Source organism: Syngnathus acus, chromosome 6 (assembly GCF_901709675.1).
Source record: "Syngnathus acus chromosome 6, fSynAcu1.2, whole genome shotgun sequence".
Lineage (NCBI taxonomy): Eukaryota > Metazoa > Chordata > Actinopteri > Syngnathiformes > Syngnathidae > Syngnathus > Syngnathus acus.
The window spans coordinates 10,378,397-10,402,845 of NC_051092.1; the positions used below are offsets into that span (position 1 = coordinate 10,378,397).

Here is a 24,449-nt window from a genome sequence, read left to right on the forward strand (position 1 = left end):
TTGTTCTTTCGGTATTTATTCAACCCACATTCTTTCACAACATGACAAGAAGAGAACAATACATAAATCAATACTCGTACCAGTACCATGATTTTCTTAAAAAAAAAAAAAAAAAAAAAAAAAAAAAAAAAAAAATGTAAATTAAAAAAAATAAAATTAAAAAAAATTGTACCCATGTATAATGCGCACCCCAGATTTTAGGACAATAAATTAGTTAAATTTTGCGTATTATACACGGAAAAAAACGGTATAAGTTTATTGAACATTTAGTTAAGTATTTTCAATCTACATTATTTAATAACATCAATCTAATCTTTACAGACAAGATAGCGCACATGCGGTTCTTTTCAGCATACACAAGAGGTCAGTATTAATCTGTTTTCCAACAAGACCTGAGAGGTGAAGTTAGGCGTGAAAGGCCATTGAAGGGACAAAGTCATAAATATTTATATGCCTATAAACAGGCTGATAAGATTAAAGGAGTTCCACTTTCAGCAGGCTGCTTTTTACAATTTCTTCTCACTTCAATCAATGACAATTTGCCTCCCGCTGGTCAGTGTACATTAATGTGGCAAAATATGTGAAAAGGCACCAGTGTAATATGAGAAGAACTGACTGTGCTCCTTGGAGACACTGCCAAGAAAACTTTCAGATGCTGATAACAGTTTTCCTGGAAGTAGCTGTTACACGCCGTGACTCCTCCTCAATGATGACCATGTGATCAAGGTAAATCTCAGCCCACCATGAGAGGAAGGACAACTTGTATATTCTCACCTTTCAGGGAGCAGAGTGCAAGATTAGTAGGCTATCAAAGAGCGGCGGAGAGAAATTTCAAAACTAAAGGGGTTGTGTGCTGAAAATTCCAATCGCGAATAACATATAACAGATTGCAATGCTGGAAATACAGAATAGAGAACACACAGAGATGGTGTCTGACCGGGAACAATGCAAACAAATATCTCATTCCATTGAGGAGATTCTTAAAAAGCCCTCTTGCACCAGAGAAAAGGAAAAAGTTCATCGCAACTGGTCTGTCATCAAGGAGAAAACCAGGATATCAAAACAGCTGGTAGACGAAGGTATGCTCTTCTCCTAAGCCTCGTCTCTAACGCTCCATGTGAGGTTATACATTTTTCAATAAACATATTTATTTCCCCTAAAGAAGGTCCAGATATCAAGCGACGTGAAGAGTCTCCAAAATCCACTGCAGACTGCATTAGTGAGTATCATGTAAAAAGTAAAAAAATCATGATGGCGAATGATGAGGCTATGAAGACAGATTTGGGCTGACAAGGAAGAAAAATGCTAGTTACTGCCAGTGGCAAAGTTATAATGATATGAGGAGAAAGTTGTGATAATATTTGTCGTTGGTTTTTTAGGTGGGAGAAAAAAAAGACAAAGCAGGGTCACTTTTACACCGTCCCAAGTGCAGGCAATGGAGAAGGTCTTCCAGCAGACGCACTACCCAGATGTTAACACCAGAGAGCAGCTGGCCTCATGTCTGCTTCTCAGTGAGGGTCGCATACAGGTACACATGTTCATCTTTCATAATTATTATCATAATCATCCTATCTTTATTTATTCTATTACGTCATTTAATAGATTCACTGTCTGATTTTATTTCATATATGAACATAACCTGAACATAAGATGCTATTTATGCTGGAATCCACAAGTTTATTTGTTGAAGGTGACGTGAATGAGCACCATCTTCAGCCCTTTTAGATACCTAAATTTGTATTGTTTTTCATTTCATTAAGCAACAAACCAAAAAAAAACCACACATTTCTATTTTGTTGTTGCCTTCTTTAGGTTTGGTTTCAGAACCGTCGGGCCAGATGGAGGAAGACTGAAACACAGAAAGATATTCAGCTACCGGACGGACAGCATACGCACTCGCCCAATAATTGCCAGTTATTTTATGAGGTATGTTTTGAATACTCTATTGTTTATTATATAAATCCACTTCATTGGGTATACCTGGGCAAATTCTGCCTTTAAAGAAGATAATGCTTAGTTTTAAATGGCCTTGTCAGAGAGGTCATCTGTTAATTATTATTGTTGTACTCTATAAACTGGAAATACAGAGCGCTGTGACGATACAAAGCAGCGGAGACGGGCCTCAAATGTTACCAAATGAATTTTCCTGTAAATGAATGTGTTTTATGTTGACATAAAACAGCTACAATGACAAATTCCTTAACCAGATAGCTAATCAATGAAGTCTATGATCAACGAAGTAGATTGTAGTTGTATTGGGAGTCAGACAACATGTCATCATTACGCACCCCTTTGACCCCTCCCTCCCCATCAGAAACCACGGCTGGAGGCAATGTGTTGGCCGCCATGTTGCTCGCAGGAGTCGTTGCATTCAAGATTGCTCCTCACAGTAAATTCACCTCCCAGTATGCTGACCAACATACATTTCACACATCACATGTATTTTAACCCTATGATAGCGACCTCTATTCTTGCAAATGATGACACGACTGGATTGTGACAGTAACATCACTTTTTTTATTCAGGACTTTTTGGTTAGTAACAAAACTCATTTACAACTTGATGTGCTTGTATGTACAATAAATGTCCTCTTTAAAGAATAGACAATGTTGCCTAAAGTTGTGTGTGTCTATTACACATCACACATCAAGGCTACAACATTATTTTATTTTGCACTGAATTATTGTGTAGAAGATATGTTATTTTTATAACACGACATTCCTTTGTCTGAGATAAGATTCTGTGCCGCCTGTGAGTGTTCATCTGTTTGACTTTCTAACTGCTGGCCTTTATCTTAATTTGTACTTGTAAACTGAGGTTGCTCACAGGTCAGATGGGTGAGTTGGAAAAATGTGAATGTGCAACTGTGCAACCCAATAAAATCTATGGCAACAAAAAAAATGCACGAATACCATTCATCATGTTAAAAGTTTGTATGTATTCCTCTTGATGGCTTTGAATGTAAAACAATACACAATACATTTTGCATGATTACAACATTGAGGTTGTTACTTTACAAAGTTCTACTGTACACAGTTTAATGTATATAACATCATGTCTTATGTAAGGTAATAATAATATCACATCTATTCCCTCTGCTTGACTTTTTGCCTTTTAAGAACCAGTGTAGCAGCCATAATAATAATAATGTGATCTTTTTTGCTTTTGTAACTTGGCCACATTATATTCCACCTTCCATAATTGTTAACAGTTAATCATTTCAAAATACACTATCTAATACAGTAATAATAATGTGAAATTATCCAGCAGGACATGGATCTGTTTCTATAGTGCTTGTCCCAAACTGCTCAGCATCATACTAGGAACTGTTCCAAAAATGTTACCCCTGTCATGTAACTAATTGAATTCAATTAAGTATTAAACTGCAACACCCTCTTTCTATGATTTGGTTCTACTGCTGAAACGTATCATCTGTCTGTCCGTTTGTCCGTCCGTGTGTCCGTCCTTCCAACCATCCATCCAGGAATAATAATCTAACCTTGAACCTCAAAACTACTTTCTAACCACACATATTTTGAAAATGATTTATGATAATTGTTTTTGTAGTAATTGCCAATTATAGCAAAGCTAGTACAACACAAGCCTCACAATCAATGCCTTAAATGACTTGACAGGATAAGAGCCAATAAAGTCTGACAAGGTAGTGTGTGCAGTTCAACTTTTCACCCCGGTTATTTTCTGTTTATGGCCTGTGTTATGTTATCGCGTACTTTTGGATGAGGCAAACAGACGCTAGTAACAAAATTATACAATGGGTGGAGTTGCAAAATATGTACGGACACATATGAGCCTGGAGGTGGCGCCCTTGCATTCATGAATTAGCAGAAATGACGCCGTGTTTTTCTGAGTGACCTGGTTTGGAAAAATCACGACTTTATCTATATGCTGCTACGATTCTTTTGATGTCTTGCCCAGTCCTATTAAGGGGGGAAATTATAAGAGTTTGACTACACATCTTTTTCTGCCGCTCCCCAGGGAAGGGGGCGTATATTCCGCATCCCCATCCTCCTCCCTTCCGCCCCTGCGTGCTGAGACATACCGGGAGAACAACCGCAGACCAACAGGCTGGGTCGGGGGACGGAGAGAGCGAGGGAGAGGCGATGGCGGCCGGTGCGGGATGCGGAGAGTCGGTGGATCAGTACCGGGCCGAGGTGGAACGGCTGGCCCAGGAGCTGAGCGAAGCGAACGGGGAGAAGATCCGGGCTGCTGAGTGCGGGCTGGTGGTCCTGGAGGAGAACCAAGCGCTGAAGAACAAGTGCGCCGAACTGGAGAGCGAGCAGGAGGCTCTGAGGAAAGAGTTGGAACAATTGCAAGAGGTAAGAACCTGCACTACACTCACAGTGGGGACCACATCATGTCTGTGCACCTGTGTGGCGCGTTGGCTCAGATGAAGAACCAAAGAGTTCATAGCATCTCTTCCTCTATTGAATTATGGATTTACATCTACATTCATTAAATCTCTTTCAACATCCAGTTTCATTCAAGCTTTGCAGTCGTATACATTAAGCATGCTGTTCAATCAACTATGCATCCTTGCAATCTATGATCTACTTTACTTTGCATCACTATATATATTCTTCAAAAATGGGACGGGATTGTTAAGTCTTCATTAAACATGCAATCTATTAGATCGGATGGATAAAACAAACGTTTTTCTTTTAAATGCATTCTAATTCAGTCTTTATTCAAGCCTAAACGTCCAAGGATTTTCAAGAAGCACCTGTAAAAGCCTAAAAAAAACGTTTCTGCAAAAAAAGTCTCAACATCAAGTACCGTATTTTCCGCACTATAAAGCGCACCGGATTATAAGGCGCACCTTCAATGAATGGCCCATTTTAAAACTTTGTCCATATATAAGGTGCACTGGATTATAAGGCGCACCTTCAATGAATGGCCCATTTTAAAACTTTCTCCATATATAAGACATATACATTTGGCCCGCGGGCCGGACTTTGGACACACCTGCTGTAGTGGCTCAAAATTGGTCCATATATAAAGCGCACCTGATTATAAGGCGCACTGTCGGCTTTTGAGAAAATTGGAGGTTTTTAGGTGCGCCTTATAGTGCGGAAAATACGGTAGTTTAGTAGCTTCACATGTATAACAGTGGAACATCTAAGGTTGGGCACAACATAGCCTGGAATGCCAGTTGACATTAGGTTTGATTAGATTTACATCTGCACCTTTATGGGTGGTCGTCTGAGTTTATGAGAGGAGTAAATAACAGAGGTGTCATCAATGAGGGATGCCATTGACAAAAGAGAATTGTTGTGATTAGTGCAAGCTTGAATCTCAGATCAGGCCTGCTTGTCTGGATAAATTTAAATAACATTGTCTATAAAATGTACTCTGTAATCTGTTCAGACCTCCGTGTCTGCCTGTCGCGCTGTTTTCGCCTGGCACAGGGAACATTTTCTGGAGGTGATATTACTTCCACAAAAAACCCCAGCTCCCGGTCTTTTCTCTTTGTCACACACTTGTGTCACAATAGCAGAGAGCAAGCCTTCCACTACAATAATATTACATCTATTCCCTCTGCTCTATCTTTTGCATTTTAACACAGCAGGAAAACTGCTGATGGAATCTGATTCAGTCGTTGTGTGGCCTTACCTGTGAATCTCATGAATATTGGCGATGATGAAAATCCCAAATACATTACTTACATGAAGTATTGTATTTTTACCCTTCTTGCTGAACATATACTATAAATAACCTGCAAAGTGGACAAAAATAAACACTGCTGACCTGACCATGGGGCAGTTGAAAAGCATGCTGTGCCCGGTCAGCTTAGTAGCAAAAGCAAATTTGGCGTTAGCCCAGGAGAGGAGGGACTGTCCATTTACAGGATAAAAACGAGCTAAAAAAAAAAACAAGTGTGTATAGTGTGCTGTATTGATGCATTTTGACCAAAGCATGTTACAGACATGTTATAAAGACTGTTTAAAATTATGAAATAATTGGGTTATAAAACGTGCCTTATGTAGAGAAAGCAGTGGTTTGCCCTCTACATGATAAATGATTTAATGTCCGAGTCTGCAGCGAATTTTCAGAGCTGGGAGATTTGGAGATCCCTGTGTCCACTTCCCAGCTGGTGAGATGCATACATATTTTCACATTAAAAACTTGTCACCTCGGTTTGAAACCCTTTTGTAATGCTGCTATAGGTTAAATAAAAACTATTTGTATTATTGTATAAGATTCCCTTAGGAACTTTTGCAAGTCCACAAAAAAAAAACATAAAGTGCACTCTGTGTTTGGGGACTAGAAGTGCTCTTGGTCTTCAGTGTTTTTGCAATCACACACACACACACTTGGTGCTGCATGCCCCTCAGCCCAATCACTCTCTCCAATCCTGTATTCTCTGGATGTTGCTGGCTAGTTGCCTAGTCCATGGCAGGGGCCTATTTCTTCAGTGTTTCTAGCTTGTTAGTGCTGTCTCTGGGCAGATCAACCTCAGACAGGACAGTGGAAATGAGAGATGAAGGAGGAAGATGAGGATGCAGTTACTGTGGCAGTGGGACAATCTCTTTTGCTTCGGCACTGTGCTCATATATATTTACATTGATGTGGATATTTTTGCAATTATCTGTGCTAAGATGATCAGCAGGACTGCACAGTATCCTCACTGATATGTGAATGTTGTAAATAATGACTCATTGAGACTCTTCAAACAGAGAAAGAGAAAATACATTGACATTTGTTGCAGTATATCCGCATAAAATGTGTCAAAGACTATAAGCATTATGGGTTGATTTCAACATTCTATTCTAGCCTGCAAGATGCTTTGCGCTTTTTTTCCCCCTGTGGCTTGACTTGACCGCTACAATATTCTTGCATGTTAATATGTTATGGCTGAAGACAGTTATTTTGTTGCTAATGTATTGGAAGTAGAAAGGCAGGTAGGTAGGTAGTTTGCGACTCACCACGCTTGACTTAACTGACTCACTTATGACTAGTTGTATGTATAGTAGAAATCCAAAAATCAATCAATCACCCCCCCTTCCAAAAAAAGAAATTGTTAGCACATTCAACACCATCCTGACCACTCCCACAGTGTAATGAAAAGTTTTATCTAAAAATCTACCTTTCTAAAACTAATGACAAATGCTCACTTTTAACTGAATGCAGTAAAATATGAGCAAAATATATGTATTATTGTAATTATTAGTGATGTATGAATTAGACGTTTCCTACATCATACTGAATCTGTTGTATGTAATATTTTATTTGTAGCTGTTTAGTTTGTGCAACAACATTAGCCTTACTTGGTGGGATGCTTTGTGGGTGACTACATCCATGTATTTGCACTTTTAGACAACAGATGAACTCTTGCTTGTATTTCTTTTGAAACAAGACATAAATTATCGGTCGTAAATCTGTCCCGAGGATGCATTACAGATTTGTCTGCCTCCTCCTTTGTCTCCTCTTACAGTAGCTTGCACTAGTGGGAGAGCAGTAAACATAGAGGAATGAGGTGGATCAATACATCCAGAGATGTTTTTTTGTTCCCCACTCTTCTCTCTGTTGAGTCCACCATCCCCCTTCTCTCAACATGCCCCTTGTACTCCCCACACCTTATCGTATACGGTCCCCCTTGGGCTGAGGTGGGGATTTTGCATCAATTTGTGGGGTGAGCAATTTTTGAGCTGAGCTGCACTTTTCTGTCTATAAAATGAAATGGAATCACATGAAACAAAAACGGTTTAAAATAGTGTTAGCAAACATTTTGATGTGGGTGTGTGTTCGTGTATGTGCATGTGTGTTTGAGTCACACCTCACTGAAAATGTATTGTGCACAAAACGTGAGTCTTGCAACATAAATAATACACGATTTGAATTTTTATTGTACATTACAATATATTTGACTTGTCACATAATTAGTGGCAGCATAGCTCAGACTCAATTGTTCTATTGTTCATTCACTTATACAAACACGGGTAAGTGTGTGGACCATGTTTGTAATGCATTATAGACACCAGGTTACCTTTGACCCCGGCAACAGGCTCAGCCAGGCGGCTATGAATCGAGCTTAGGAGCCCTGCGGTTACCCTTAAATATGTTGTGCTGCACTGGTTTTTGTGTGCCTGTGTTCGGAACTAGAGGTGAAGGTCATTCGTCAGCACCTTTTTCCACTGCATGAGGGTGTCTCGTGTCAGTAAATGCGGCAGAGCACAAGGGGGGTGTTTGGGTGCGGATGTTGTGTTGAAAAGCAGTGAGGGAGGGACGGCAGGATAGAGTGTGGTGTGTGACTCCAGCTCATCACTTGTGTGCCTTTGTACTGTATTATCTGCTTCTATGATTATGTTGATGTAATGGAGAAGAGGGCAGGAAGAGCGACCCAGTACTGGTCTGTGTAGCACGAGTGGTCGGGTAGTAGCAGAACAAACTGAAACAAAACCTCCTCCTGGTTGTCCTTGAGTTGAGCTTCCCTCAACATAGTACATTTGAATAGTGATTTATTTATGTTTATGTGGCCAAGGATGAAGAGTGGCAGCTCAAATTTTCATGATGGACACTTTAATTTGGTAGACTTTCAAAATAGCACTTAGCGTTGAGATCAATTATTTTTCTTGAGGAGTCCAAACTGCTACTAATAAAACATGTTGAATCATGATAGTGGACCGCATGTGTTGTTTTAGCAGCAGGTTGTTGCAGTGACTGTCAGTGGCTGCAATAAAATTCTTGAGTCACTCAGTGGAAGCCTCATGAGTCAACTGGTATATGTGGAGGCATGCTCGTCTTTCTCTTGCGTCTTTTTTTCCGCATCAGCTCCTCTTTCTCTGCTGCAGAAAGATGAGACACTATCATGAGTCCATCTTTCATTACTTTTCTTTCTCTCGTATCAGTTGATTCTTTGCAAGTGGCGGACAATTACGCTCCCCACCCACCACCCGCATTGTGCATTTCTTGATAAATTCTTTGTAATGTGGGAATAATAACGTGTCACTACACAAATGAATGAAATAACTTTTGCTTTTAGCAGAGAGGAGACATTGTGGGTTGATTTCTGCACTGTCGACATTAGTGCTCTATTTCTTATTCACCCGAGGCAAGTTGCTGAAGGGAAAATATGCACTCAGTGCCTTGTTGAAATGGAACTAGCTTGTTCACAAGGGGGAGCACAAGGCAATGTTCCACCCATCAGAAATAGATGAAAATACATTGCAATCAATGAGAATATATGCATACAATAAAATAATACATGCAACATAAAACTGCATTTTAATTACAAGTCAGCCATCAAGCTTGTGTTCTTGTGTTCTGAACCGTGTGCAGTCTCACGTCAGAGCCTTGTTAACATCTTTCTTCTTTACTGTTTCTCTTTATGGGTGCATCTAATCATTTTTTTCTCTTACAGTAATAAAAATATAATTCCATCTTTGCATCATTTCTTTATTTTCATATTTCCTTTATTCATTTATTTCCATCTTTTAGCCTCGATGACCTTGCTGTCCTCAAATGAATGGTCAATTCAGCAGTGATAATCAGTATACTCCCTAAATGAGAGTGCCTGGATCCAAGTGTATTTTTAACCATCCGGATGTGTGTGTACGTGGTCGCCTGAAGGCCATCTATGTCGTCTGTCATCATGGTTGACTTGCTCCTGGTGTCCTGGCAGGCACATTAGCAAGCAGAGGGAGGAAGAGTATATGACACAGTTACAAAATGCATATTCTCTCTATCCACTCATGCAGTTGCCCAACATCCATACCTATACTCAGCATATAATGAAACACCCAATATAAATATAAAATGGTCGGACAAATATTATCAATGATTTAGTATAAGATGAAAGAAGAACCATTATATAGATACAGTTTTGTTTAGTTGTGCTGTTTTGGATTATTGCAACTCCATCGACTTGCAGTAGAGATGAAAAATATAAATTGAGAAATAATTATACTGTGTATATGTTTATAATATCTACATTAATGAGGGCAGAGTATACTCTACATTATCTGGATGTAGCATTTTGTAATTTAGTTGTTCTGATGGCCGTATCTGTTCAACAGATAAGTCTGCAATTATCTAGAAGAGCCAAATCAGATTTGTGGGGTGAATTGCCATCTTTGGAGCACATTTTAAGCTGCTGCTTAGACGACCCGTTCATTGTCTATCGGTCAAGCACGCAAATGTGATTCTGGGAAATAATCCATCTTTCTTCTTAGCATAAGCAGACATGAGCCAAATGAAATCATTCCAACAAGACAACTTAAAGAAACCTGTCCTTGGCAGTCCTTTAATTAGCACACTTGTGTATAGTGTGAAAATCCAATCGGAAAGAATGGAAATAAATTATAATCTATTCCTGGGTCAAACTGTTCGACTTGACCTCAGCATCAGAGACTTTGTTAACAAGTCACGATGTGTGACGGTAATATTTGATGTTGATGCAGTGTTGCTCCTCTGCTGCCGTCCATGCATGTCTCGCTTCATGGTACCAAACTCTGTGATGTCATCAGATGGGCTGACCATCTGGACTATTCATGTCTATGTGTATGTATACCAATCATAACAACTTCCTGTGAGTTGACTATGACAGTCCCATAACCGCTACGTTCCACAGCTTCATTGCTACATGCTTTTTGTGGGGATTACAGCTCAGCAAGCTGCCTTTTGGATGAAATTTCAATCAAGTTACACTGAAAAGATTATATGTTGATTGACGGATTTTGATTCCATATCTGTAGCGCACATTTTTAATCAACTGGTGTTTTCACGTCAGTACAGAAGTAGTTCGACTTAGTGCCCCCACTTTGGAGCCTGTCAGGATAAAAGCTGTCGCATGGCAAATCATTTTGTCTTGATTTGTAACTTGCTAGCACAAATTTGAGTGATGACAGCTAGATGGTGTCAGAAAGCTTGACAACAAGAAAGAGTGGATAATTCTTCAAAAAAAAAGGCTGCGCTTGCTTTAAGCTGTTGATTGTACATCCCAGTTAAAGTTTACTGTAACCCTAAACATTATTAAAAAAAAAAGCATCTTATTAAAATTAAAGTATTTAAGAAACCACATGATGAAAGTTCACTAGTTTAATGCTAACACATGCAAAATTCTTTGCATTAAAATCAAACGTAAGACATCACTATATGTGAATCACCCAAAAGTGATTATTAATATGAGGTTACTTGACAGTTAACATTTATCATTATTTAACATTTAATGCTAATCCACAATGAATAATTAAAGAGGACGAGGGTTTGTGTTGTTGTTGTTTTTTTACTCTAACTGTTCTTCATTCACCATGAAAATTGACTATCAGTATGCAGTTAATTATGAAGGTGTAGTTAATTATGAAAGATGATGGAGTTTAATTGGGGTTGTAAGAGTGTAAAAATAGCTAGGCGCATGCACACACTGCACAGCTAGAGTCCCCTCCCTTGACTCCTCATTAGAAGCTACAACAGATGGGTAAGGATTTCGGGCTTTGCACATCTTCCGTATCTTTAGTGTCCCATGTAGCCTTCTCCATGCTTCTGTCCGAATACATGCAGGTGCATCCCCATTGTCTGGACTTTACCCAGTGAGGCACATAAGGCTGGGGCGCCTGAGGCGGAATTCATTATGGGGTTTTCTTTTTGCAAATGAGCTGCCATTCACAGATTTTGAATGAAAATTATCCTGAGGGAGTGCTATTCACCATTGGCACACTGTTTTTTACATGAAGAGAATTACATAGAAGACAGCAGGCCCAGGACGATGAGGAACCATCATTACAACGACATTGCTTTATACATAATGAGTTGAAAAACACAGAGCTGTCCTTGTGATATTTTTAGCTGCGAGGCGCCTGCCCTGCAACAGGCCGGTCAGAGCGTTGTGTGAGGGAAATGAGTCACGAGCATTAAGTGTCACTTTCTGTGAGCCGTTGTCAAATGCCGTGGTCTATAAGGAATATATTGCTCTGCACGTTGGAAGGAAACCCAACGGACTGTCACGTGACGATGGTTTTCACAAGTGTTCCTGAGCATGGGCATTCTTTGTTGGTTTCGGCTTGGCATCGAGATTTTGCCAAATATTCTGAATCTTTTGATAATATTTTGTACCGCAGATGATGACTTCCTGCAATTACTTGCAATAATTCATTGACAAACATTCTTAAACTGCTTGATTCCTTGCTCACAGTTGTTTCACCAAGTGGTGAGCCTTTTCCATCCTTATTTGGGAACACCTGAGCCGCTTGAGGATGTTCCTTTTATACCCAAACATGATGCTCATCTGTTTGCAATTAACCTGTTCATCTTTGGAATGTTATAAACGGGTGAATAAACATTCAGCAGTTTGAATTTTGGATATATTTGTAGTGTATGAAATTGATTATAGGTTGAAAAGGGGTTTTAGTCTGTTTTTATTTCCAACTTTACTTTATTATCCCAACTTTCTTGGAATTGGGGTATATGAACACAATGTGCAGGGTTGGTTTTTTTACACACATTAACAAATGTTTTGAAAAATATTTCAGAAAACATATCTTAGTATTGTCTGGTGTGTGTGCGTGTGTGTGTGTCTGTGTGTGCGCATGAGGTTCTCAGTGGAGCAAATTTGGCAATGTAACAGCTCTACTGTTGGTTTTATATTGCAAATTCCCCCTTTGTATTCTCAATGTGCTGGAAATCCAGTAAATAGGGCCCCGTGAGGCCAGCTTTTCCCCTCTTCCTCCTACAGAGTTCAGCTGTGGGTGACCAAGCTGCTACTCGGACGTTGGCAGCGAGCCGCTCTTGTGAAGTGGGAATTTAAGCTCATTCAAATAATACTTTGCATTAATTAATGGTTTTGTTCCGTTAATCATTCACCAGAATCCCAGTGTGGTTCCCCATGGAGGGAAAGTGGGTAAAAGGCCAACCACAGAATGTGTGAGAGAGAAAAGAGAGGTAATGAGAGAGAAAGGTAGTATATATGCAAAAGATAGATGTGTTACCAAACAGGTACCAAACACATGTGCTCTGCCAGGGATGTTTTTCAAACATTTGGGTGCAATTCTTCTTTTTTAGCAAGGGTCAAAATCTTCAATGTTGATTGATGCAATTTAATTTAACAATTGCAATGTAATATGGAAAATCCAATTTAATTTGTAGAAGTGTTTTTTCTACGCATCAAATTGGTATGAGCTCAAAATCCAGCTCAAAAATGTTGGATTGCTTATTAGGTTTATGTATCCGCAGTAGTAGCAGATAAGGGAATTCAACTCTGCCAACCTTTAGGTGACATTATTCAGAACAAATGCAAAAATATTTTTGGATAATTCTTGATGATGCCTGACATGTACTGTAATAGAGCAGGCTTATTTGCTTGCGACAGAATGACAGCTCAGTTGTGTTGTTGTCACCTCACTGATATTTCCAGTCGGGCTTCAGCACCTTTATCATGACACGTCAGCTGTCACTGCTGTGGAAACCTGTGTCAGGAAAATGGGAACAGTGTGTCTATTGATCAAATGAAACCTGATCCCTTATAGATGGAAGTTAACGCAAGTATTGTTGCAGGACAACTCCTGAAAGTTTTGCTTCGCAGACGTTATTGTGAAAAGTGTTGTCTTACCTACCAAAATCAGTTCCATTGTTTAGAAAGCAGTTTTGAGATGACAAACTGCGCTTTTCATTTCCTCAGGCATTCGGCCAAGCATACAGCATACAGCGTAAGGTGGCCGAGGACGGCGAGAGCAATGAGGAGACGTTGCTGCAAGAGTCTGCATCCAAGGAGGCGTACTACATGTCTCGTCTTTTGGAGCTGCAGACGGAGCTGACCTTGAGTCGCTCTGTCGCTTCCAACACGCAGTCAGAGAATGAGAGGCTCAATGAAGTCGTGCTGGGTCTGCGAGAGGTGAGTTTGCAGAACGGGACGCTTCACAAGGTTACTCTCAAAGAAAAAAATATATATATGGGGGGAGTATAAAGTTAAATTGTGGTAAAAGGGATTATCAATGAGAGTGTGGCAAACAAGCACGACCTGCATCTCTCAAACAGAGACAGACCGCATATTTCTTAATAAAAACAATGTCAAAATAACAGTTTCACAATTTGGTTTGCATTAGTATGATCCGTCTCTAATTAACAAACAGGAACCTTAATTAAAAAGGCATTGAGCTGTATTTGGTGAGATTTACTCTGTCGTAGTCAGAGGAATTATTTTTTGCTCTCATTACTATAAAAGCCTCAAGGCTCTCTTAAAAACTTATTTCAAAAGTTATTATGACTCAAAGGAACAGAATACGCGAAGTGATGTTCTAAAAGAGGTCAGCCCCCTGTGACATGATGTACTGTGACGCTTGAGTGCAACAAAATTGGACGTGCAGATTGAAATTGACCTTAATGTCCCTCTTAAAGCGCTTGCAAAGATGAACACGTGAATGCTTTTTTTATCTCCCATTTTATTTGACAAGGTGACGAAAATAGTCCTCATTTTCTTCCTCGGTTTGTTTTTAGTGTTTTCTAGTAACGTTTTGGCAGACAGGGAAACATTTTCACACATCACGTAATAACGTGCGCCTGTTTGCGTGCATGTCTGCGGGCATGGTGACGGGGAGCATAGGAGTTCGAGTTGGGGTCAGACAAGGAGGCCACGACCCCATTGTATGTTGCAAATCCGGGGCTAAACTGTGGAATCACTTCTAAATACCCTGAGCTCGGCACATGCGGGACACACACTGAATAAGGTTGCGCCACTACTACTACAATTTCTGCACACTTTCAAACATCAGAGCAAAATACAATGATTGTATAGAGAGTATTTTAATGTATTATAAATTGTATCGAGCATATTAACATTTGCTAGCTATATAGTTTTCAAACTATTGCTGAAAACTAGTTTAGGCTCTATTAGCTTTAAGGGTTTTAGAGCTGCTGTCAGCATTTGTGGAGCTCAAATCGTTTCTTAATGATCTGCATGTACGGTCTAGTCATCATTTAATGCAAAAGCATTGTCCACTCTCATCCTACACACACATGAATGAGGACACGCACATATGCACAGCCACATATACGAAATATCAGAACACCAATCAGTAACATTTACATTAAAATATCTGAAACTGTTTTGTCTTGTAATGATTCCTAGTCAGCGCAGTAATGTTGATTGTTTAATCAAATGAAACAATATATACAGCGAACTTGACTTTTGTTTTTAATGTTGTTGTTTTTAGTATAACATTTTCCCCACAATTCACTACAATACAGATAGTTCACTAAAGACCTTTGGGGGATTTAAAATGTCAATTTGTCTCTTCCTGTCCCTCAGAGTATTGACGTGCTGGAGCTCCAGAGAAGTAGGATGAGGGAAGAGATCAAAGAGTATAAATTCAGAGAGACACGTCTGCTTCAGGATTACACAGAGCTCGAGGAGGAGAACATCACCTTGCAGAAATTGGTCTCTACGCTCAAGCAGAGCCAGGTCAGTGCTGAGGCCGCGTAATACTCAAATGAAGGTTTTTTGGCACATCTTGAAAGCTTTTTTTCCCCCCTTATCATCCACATACAATTTTGATAGCAACTGCTATTTCTTTATAAATGCCGTTAAAATATTTTTGAAATTTTGCTCTCTTTTTTATCTTCTTCTTGTTCTCAGGTGGAGTATGAGGGTCTCAAGCACGAGATTAAGGTGCTGGAAGAGGAAACCGTTTTGCTCAACAGCCAACTTGAAGACGCGTTACGTCTGAAAGAAATCTCTGCGGGACAACTGGAGGAGTCCTTGGATGCCCTCAAGAGTGAGCGTGAGCAGAAGAACAATCTGCGAAAAGAGTTGGCCCATTACCTCAGCCTGAGTGACAGCGTCTACGTGGCAGGAGCCCACATTGCCCTCACGGTCACCGGTGTCGAAGGCCTCAAGTTCCCAGAGGAGGTCAATGGTAGCTCCAGCGACAACAGCAGCAGTATTGTCCCTGTCAACGGCAACAATGACGACAGTTGTCGACACAACGGTCACCTTCACGCAGGCGCCATGTTGGCCAAAATGAACGGAGACTACCATGCGGGCAGAAAGAGCGAGGGTCTGCATCCGGTACCAGACCTGTTTAGTGAGCTCAACCTGTCAGAGATGCAGAAGCTCAAACAACAGCTCCTACAGGTCAGTGGGGGAAGTCAAAATGATGGTATGACGGCTCTCTCACTTGGCAGCCACTGAAGATTTTCTTAACACAATGACAACAATGATGGCGGATTAATCACATATTGTGCTAACGGTTAATACAAATTGAGATAGTTTCACAGTGGGAAAGATACAAAACAATGGTTTGTGAATTCCCTTAATCTCTTTTGGTTACTTTCAGCAAAATCGTATCTTAAAGTTAAAACAAGAAATTTTGACATTTGGAATTTGCTATGCTGTGGCTCAAATCAACAGCAGCAGGGAGAAGTGTTGTGATGCATGTGCGTGGGCCAGTGGGAGTGCTGTCAGGGTGATCAGGATGTGATATGAACAGCAGAGCCATGAAGAGAAGAGACACAGACAGAGCCTGGCATCTTCTGCTTTTGGACTAGAAACGCAAAGCCTTAGAAATGCCAGCATCTTGGAGACTTTCACTATTTTAAGAGCATGATTTGATCATTCCATACAACACATTGACAACACATTGAATCAACAAATTTAAGGTACTTCAATAATGAGCTAGCAAAAGTCGCATAAAAGTCAGTTACGTGAACTACTACACTGACAACAGAGCCTGAACACTTTTATGGATAAATGTTTGAATTAAATGACTAATCAATCGGAAATTGGACTCCTCCATCTCAGCTTTTACCAGACCAAGCTACAGATTGTACAGCACCCTATTGCGCAGATAGAAATACAGATCATTATTAATCCAAATGTTTAATCTTAATTAGTATTTTAACACTTTACTGATTGTGAAGTCTTTTCATAAAGATTTGTTAGCAGTTCTTCATTTTATAACCACATTAATTAATTTCTTTAGAGCTTCATACCTAAACATAATTATATAGCATTGTCCTTTAATAATATTCATGTCGTCTTCCAGGTAGAGCGTGAGAAAGCCGCACTGCTCATGAACCTGCAGGAATCGCAGACCCAACTGCAACACACTCAAGGCGCTCTAACTGAGCAGAGCGAGCGCGTCCATCGCCTCACGGAGCGCGTCAACGCCATGAAGCATCTTACCGGTGGCAAAGAACTGGATGACCCTCAAGAGTGTGAGAAACCTGCCGACGGCTCCCTGTCGCCACAAGCTAATGGTCACGGCGATGTGGCCATACATGGGTTTGAGGTCCTGGAGTGTAAATACAAGGTGGCGGTAACAGAGGTGATCAACCTGAAAACAGAGCTGAAGGCCTTGAAGGAGAAGTATAGCCAGACTGCGGAGGGGCAAGCGGAGGATCATAGTGACGACAGAGTACGCGCACTGGGGGAACAGGTTTGTGGTCACTACAACAGTATAGGAATAGACGATGTGTGTAAAAATAAGTTAACCACTCAATGTCAGAGTAAAATCATCAACCATCTTGTCCCAGGTGCTAGTGAGTTGCTTCCTCACACAGCCCTAAAACGTGCATGCTAGGATAACTGAAGAATCAAAATTGTCCATAGGTGTGAATGTGAATGGTTGTTGGTCTGTATGCTCTCTCACACAGGACTCTAATGAGAAATAGATGAATATAACCATGCCATTTTTTGGACATGATGGTCCCCTAAAAACACTGGTAATACCACTCAAAATTGTGGACACTCTACTCATTGAATAGCATAAGAAATATTTTTAGAGAAGACTCGACTGGTACTGCACTGTAGATATTTTATTGCTTTATTTATTTCAACATATTCTATTGTGTGTAATTAATTCTAGTTAATGTTCTATTCAGGTAACCCATTTGGAGAGCAGCTTGCAGGAAGGCCGTGAGAGGGTGGCGAGCCTGGAGGCGGAGCTACGTGCATCTGTGAGCACCGCCGCAGAGAGCCAGGGCCTGCTGAACACGGCACAGGATGAGCTGGTGACTTTCAGCGAGGAGCTGGCGCAGCTCTACCACCACGTGTGTCTATGCAATAATGAGACACCCAACCGCGTCATGCTCGACTATTACCGCCAGAGCCGAGTCACACGCAACGGTAGCCTCAAAGGCTCCGAAGACCTCCGGGCTTTACTTACACCACGCCTGGCTCGACGCCTGGCTGCAGTTTCGGCGCTCTGCTCCTCCGAGGCTCAGCGTGGTCCCTTGGACTCCCCGTCCAAAGAGCCCCAACACAGTGACACAACCACCAACACACCAGAGTCCCCAGTTCACCACAGTAGCCCCACCCGCAACCCCATTGGCTCTCCTGTCACCAGCACATCCCCTTGCCCATCACCGGTGCCCTCGGAGGCAGTGGGAGACCTGCGGAAGGAACCCATGAACATCTACAACTTGAACGCCATCATCAGAGACCAAATCAAGCACCTGCAGAGGGCTGTTGACCGCTCCCTGCAGCTGTCCAGGCAGAGAGCTGCAGCCAGAGAGTTAGCTCCCATGCTTGATAAAGACAAGGAATTGTGTTTGGAGGAAATCCTGAAGCTCAAGTCCCTCCTTAGTACCAAAAGAGAGCAGATAGCCACACTCAGACTGGTTCTGAAGGCCAATAAACAGGTAAAAAAACTGCTTTATAGCTTGAGAACTTCAAAAAAGAACAGAAAGTTAGGCTGGAAAAAAATAGTGTAAACCGAATCTCTAGCACCCAAGTAGTGCTCCTTTATGCAGTCCCAGCAAAATTCTGTACAGCAAACCAGTTATTGTGCACAGTCCTTGTCAAGGAAGAGAAACAAATAGACTTGAAAAATATTAATCTTGTCTCACAAATGCATTTATATGTATTTTTACCAATGCCACTGGCGTTTGTCCACATTGCAGACGGCAGAGGTAGCACTAGCCAATCTGAAGAGCAAGTATGAAAATGAAAAGGTCATGGTGACTGAAACCATGATGAAGACACGGAACGAGCTGAAGGCCCTCAAAGAAGACGCCGCCACCTTCTCCTCGCTCAGAGCTATGTTTGCCACCAGGTGAGAGTTCGAGCAGTCATTGGTAGAAATCATGATGACTTCATTGATTTGAAGAAACATCACACTGTTTTGTTGTGACTTTGCAGATGTGATGAATATGTTACCCAGCTGGATGATATGCAGAGGCAACTTGCAGCAGCTGAAGATGAGAAGAAGACATTAAACTCGCTCCTCCGTATGGCTATCCACCAGAAACTGGCCTTGACCCAACGGCTGGAGGATCTAGAGTTTGACAATGAGCAGATCCATCGTGGTCGCGGTGCTAAAATACCCAAAATGAAAAGCAGCCCACCAAAAGTAAGTGACAAAAATAATGATCGGTCTGACCCAGACTCCCACATTGAATCATTCAAATTTCATAGGACTCAGATGAATTGCACGTCTGTGGGATCAGTCAAACACATTTAAAACGATAGATATAAATTAATTCAAATTAATTATTATGCACTCAGAATGTTTTACTCTGTTTTGTGAGTACGCAATGTCCCCCTCTGGCAAAAGCTGTCTACTGCAGGACAATTATACAGATTGCTATTTATTTTGAATACCACTGCAAGATATTAATACCTATTTACTCGTTCAATATTACAGTTATAAGTTTATTGATATAATACTTTTAAATTTCGTGTGTAAAAGAAAAATAAACAAATATAACGAGCACACAAGCATCCTGTATCATCTGTGCACATGTAGACTCATAACCACAAGAGAGCAGTCTTCCCTGCTTACATTTCAACACTTGCCCTGTTGCACTTGGTAGGGATTTATAGTTTAAGTGTAGCAAATGAGTTTTATTATTAACTACATGAAGCACGGACGACCACACATACACATAAGTGAGGAATGAATACGTAGCAATTGAAAGTTTTAGTGGTTTGTTTTGGAGATAGGGACTATATGAAACTTGAAAAGGGATTGCATGGTACTGCATGAAACCTGTGAACCGTTGCCTCCTTTTTGTACTATGAAATTGAAAGCAATATTGCATGTGTGTGTTATTTGTATCGGAACTGCAAACTTAACAGGTATCAATGTTTTCATGAGAACGCAGTAGGATCTTTCCTGCTTAAAGCTTGTGGTTCCTGACCAGGCATTCCCCCCTGTCTTGTCCCCCTACTTTTGCCTGTTTGTCTACAGACTGTGACTGCGTGTGTCTAATTGATCAGTTTCTTGTAGATTGTCAGCAGCCTGCTGCCTCAGTATCGTCGTTCTCCACACAGCTAAGGCGAGGGAGAATTTCCTTCCTATACAGGTAACATCCTGTAGTTCTCTGTCTGTGTAGACAGAGCAGGGGTTACCAGCCTTTTTGAAACCGAGACCTACTTCCAGTACATTTTCAAATGAGGACTTTTAGAAATTCCTAGACAATCCAAATGCCCCATCACTGCTAGACTATCTTTACAACAGTCCCACGGCCATACTTGCTGTCCACGGGCACCAAGTTGGTGACCCCTGATTTACAGTAGTCTGTCTGTCTGTCTGTCCGTCCGTCCATTCGTCCATCTGTCTGTCTGTCTGTTTGCCTGTGTGCCTGTCTGTCTGCCCGCCATTCCAGCTGCTGACCAATCTTAAGGCCTAGTAGTCAACCATTGTTATTGTGATGTTATACGTTAAAGATCATATCGATATAGATAATATCAATGGACATTTATCCTGCTTCAGTGAGGCCTGCATGAATAATTCCAGCCCTATGTTTTGTTTGCATGGTCAACATGGACCACAGCCAGCTTGGCAACTCAATTAGTTTTGTTGGACAGGGTGGAAAAATAAGGAGCTATATTTGTTTCAATGGAATCATTTACTTTACCTTTAGTCAACAGGCTCCCAATTTCTCCCAGGTTGTACAATTTGTGCGGGTTTAAGAAGTATTGGCTTCAGTCCTGATCTGTTGGTTAGTGAGTGAGTGAGTGAGTGAGTGAGTGAGTGAGTGAGTGAGTGAGTGAGTGAGTGAGTGAGTGAGTGAGAGTTAGTGAGTTAGTGAGTTAGTGAGTGAGTTAGTTAGTTAGTTAGTTAGTTAGTTAGTTAGTTAGTTAGTTAGTTAGTTAGTTAGTTAGTTAGTTAGTTAGTTAGTTAGTTAGTTAGTTAGTTAGTTTATTCTAGCAACAAATATTTTCATACATTTTTCCACCTTCATTCTGGTTTTATCACTGACTGTAATTTGGAAAAATGCCATCCGTTTCTTGTTGTACAGCCCTCTCCAACTGCATGTATTTTCACTGTGATCTCTGTGTTTCTGCATCCTTGCAGTCCTAAATTTCGTGCTGACCTTCAAGAACACAAAGCAGTTTTGTCCAGCAGCAGGAGCCTTCTTATCCCTATGTGACCTTCGTAACTGCCCGGCCCACCAACCCCAGTCCCGGAACATAACCCTTGTTGACTAAGAGTGGGAGTGGTGCTCCTGTGTGTGGGTCCCCTCATGGCTCCTCGAAGCCCTACAAAGATGTCACTGGATTCCATGATACAGAAGTGCTTCCTGGTCCACTGACACCGCGTGTCACAAGAGACTGGCAAACGCACACAAACACGAACACACGCACATGCACGCACGCACACACACACACACACACACACACACACACGCACGAGTGACAAATCACATGACTCTTTTCCCCTTATTGTATGTTTGAACATTAACTGCTATTGGTAATTATTTATTCATTAGATATTTATTATTATTGAAATGATGTTTTTCTTTTGGCTGGCGATTTCTTAACTATGGCTTAAAGTTGAAATGAACCCAAAGAAAGCAGTATTAAAAGGGAGATTTTATCAGTGTTAAAGAATTTCTTGTCATGGTCATGACTGCTAACTTTTCTGTTTTTTCTTTGGATGCTTGTGTTTTTATACAAATACTTTTTGCAACGCATGAGACTTTTATAACATTTGTTTTTTTAGTTTTATTTATTTTAGAGCAGCCTTGTGGGATGTGACTAAATCCATGCTTGGCTCATTTCTCGTCAGAGACTGAGTTAGAGGAGTATCTATGAGATTAGGGCTGCTGGCCTGAGTTGTTGCCTTTTGAGTTGCACAGGTTCAAGTGACCATGTAGGGACCAGACCTCTTATTTTTTTTAAATATGTCAACAGTAATTTATCAAGGTCGTGCCTCTTGTGTTCCTTACAGTCACCGTTATTTTTTAAACATTTTATTTAAAACAAATATTGTCTTTTCTAAGAGGTCCTCTTCTGTTTTATCAGGGTTAGGAGGGTTAGAAAATAAAACTTTCTATGAGAATCTTAGTTTGGGATTTCTGGAAATATTCCAAGTTAATTAGGGGTAGGTACTTCAAATGTTATCATATACAAACCTAAATATGAAATATCCTTATTTGCCCTCCTGTAACACATTGTGATGACGGCAAATGATTATGTATCTCTGTTGATATGCTTCCTTCACACAGTATGCAGTACTGTCCAAGCACAACTGAGCATCTATGCATTACAGCACTATCCAGTCGCGCTCACCACAAACTCTCTACCGACAGTAAAAGTGTTTCCCACTTTGTTCAAAAAGATTGGTTATGCAGTAAGTTACTTCTCGCAATTAATCCTTAACACCAATTGCAACAGTTCTGATCTGACACAAGTGACTGGTATGGATAGCCTTTCTAATGTTAGTCTTTTTTTTTTTAATTTTTGTAGCTTCATTCTGTGATCTGATCTTCACCACTTTCTAATCATTAGAAAGTCTAATGAAATGTGAATGACGTGGAACTAAAGCCAGTATAATGCATTTCTGGATGGGTTGTTTCTTGTTGTATGTGTGCATTTGCAATACCTGTATTCCTGCTGGGTCACTGGTGACCAACCTGTCTTGGTCTGTTTGCACAATATAGCAGGATAGAAATCGAGAGACTAAAAAAGATAAACAAACCTCTTTGTAGATTAAAAATAGCTGAATGCTCAAGCTACAATTGGAATTTTCTCTTTAAAACTGCATTTAATTGGTTTCAGAAATAAACAATGGATTTGTCTAATTTGTGATTTGTGACGTCTCAATTTTACGATGAAAATGAAAATTTATTGTACTGATATTTCACTTTGGTCCTGTAGGTGGCGGTGTTGCTCAGTATTTTATAACTCAAACTTAAATGCAATATTTAAAAATTCCAAGCATGTTTTTGGCATGTGGGAGGAAAGTGGAGTGCCCGGAGAAACCCCACGCAGGCACGGGGAGAACTAAAAAGGCAGACGTGCTAACCAGTGCCTCACCGAGCCGCCTATTCATTCATGTAAAATTCCCAAACTGCCAGTGAAATACATATAGGCCTGCAGAATGTCTACAACTAATGTTGAAAACCTTTTGTAAGGCTAACTTGATTTTCATCTGCAGTGAGTGAGTTATTATTTATGTAGTGTCATTATTAAAGGCTTAGTTAGTCTTTTTCGGATTTTAATTCTACTGTGCTTGACTGAACTCTTAACCCAACAAATAAACTTTAAAATGAGTTTACCAAAATAAATACGTTTGCACTTCAATAGCCACAGACAGGATGAGGTTCTCAGACTGCATGACAAAAAAAAACGATGTGTTTCATTTGGTGTGGAGCGTTTGACTCACGGTTTATAAACAAATTTTAAAAGTTGCAAATTTCGTTAGTGGATGCTTTTGAGGGTAAAGTTGCTGGAGTCTGTCTAAAAGGTGCCAGTCTCAATAAAAGTGCTAAATCGGGGAGTCGGTGGGTGGAGTCTGCCTCACTCACCGGTGATGACGTCACTAGACGGAGAAGAACTTGACACCTGACACATTCATTCCGTACTCCGTTCGTAAAAACGCCACATGTAGTATTCCCTTTTAATCAGAGCGTCTCTCTCGTCACCTTTTATGTAAAGAGAAGAGTTTAAAGATTTTTTTTGACGTGTCAGTTTCTACTTGTGAATGAGTCTAATTTGTGTGTCTGGATGCTGGAGGAGCGTTTTTGCACAAAAGCATGGATGGCTTTAGTAGAGTCGCTTTTCGCAGGAAGCCACAAAGTCTGGATATTGAAGACGCAGGTGAGCTGAGATGTTTTCTACTTAGAGTGATTCTTGACAATATAAGGGCGCTTTTCTGCACGACGACTTGTATTTATGACTATGTCGATGCATTTGTGAGTGTTGTGTAAATGAAAGAACTGTATCCCATCTTTACACACGGCTGCAAACTCTAGGGCAGGTATGAAGATTTGCAGGCAAGTTCCAGCCTGCATGTGTAAGCATCTGCAAATTGGAGGGTTGTTTTTTTTCTTCTCGTAACTTTCTTGTGACTATGTTAAAACTAGTGCCCAGTGGTGCTTGAACATTAGTTCCATGAGTTAACGTTCAGCACCCTAATACTTGCAGTGCTGAATGTTTTGAACCAGTTCCATGTCAATCTTACTGCAAGCTTATTAGAAGGGAGTAGCTTATGCCTGCGCTGGTAACTGCGTGTGCAAACATGCAAGCAAGAACACTGCCTGCACTTGTAATG

At 40.6% G+C, this 24,449-nt stretch overlaps 3 protein-coding genes across 5 annotated transcripts in view; all 3 read left to right on the top strand.

Annotated features, from left to right (window-relative positions):
• The first annotated feature begins 260 nt into the window (after positions 1 to 260).
• LOC119124764 (intestine-specific homeobox-like) lies at positions 261 to 3,044 on the top strand. The gene is made up of 5 exons (XM_037255028.1): positions 261 to 1,079; positions 1,163 to 1,219; positions 1,380 to 1,528; positions 1,813 to 1,926; positions 2,315 to 3,044. Exons 1-5 carry the CDS (start codon positions 893 to 895, stop codon positions 2,498 to 2,500), a joined length of 693 nt encoding a protein of 230 aa, XP_037110923.1. The 5' UTR covers positions 261 to 892; the 3' UTR covers positions 2,501 to 3,044.
• A 795-nt stretch (positions 3,045 to 3,839) lies between these two features.
• On the top strand, positions 3,840 to 22,979 carry bicd1a (bicaudal D homolog 1a). 3 transcript variants are annotated; one of them, XM_037255025.1, is made up of 10 exons: positions 3,840 to 4,337; positions 13,631 to 13,843; positions 15,257 to 15,409; positions 15,584 to 16,081; positions 16,992 to 17,384; positions 17,830 to 18,588; positions 18,850 to 19,001; positions 19,088 to 19,298; positions 20,168 to 20,253; positions 21,249 to 22,979. In XM_037255025.1, exons 1-10 carry the CDS (start codon positions 4,122 to 4,124, stop codon positions 21,322 to 21,324), a joined length of 2,757 nt encoding a protein of 918 aa, XP_037110920.1. In that variant the 5' UTR covers positions 3,840 to 4,121; the 3' UTR covers positions 21,325 to 22,979. The 3 variants fall into 3 exon arrangements, with proteins under 3 accessions (XP_037110920.1, XP_037110921.1, XP_037110922.1); XM_037255026.1 differs by having other exon boundaries at positions 20,178 to 20,253; positions 21,249 to 21,377; XM_037255027.1 differs by lacking the exon at positions 20,168 to 20,253 and having other exon boundaries at positions 21,249 to 21,367.
• A 760-nt stretch (positions 22,980 to 23,739) lies between these two features.
• fgd4a (FYVE, RhoGEF and PH domain containing 4a) overlaps positions 23,740 to 24,449 on the top strand; it is a 36,884-nt gene continuing 36,174 nt past the window's right edge. Inside the window, exon 1 of the mRNA XM_037255472.1 lies at positions 23,740 to 23,995. Within this exon, the coding sequence (XP_037111367.1) occupies positions 23,932 to 23,995 (64 nt within the window). The 5' untranslated portion in view covers positions 23,740 to 23,931. The remainder of the gene's footprint in view (positions 23,996 to 24,449) is intronic.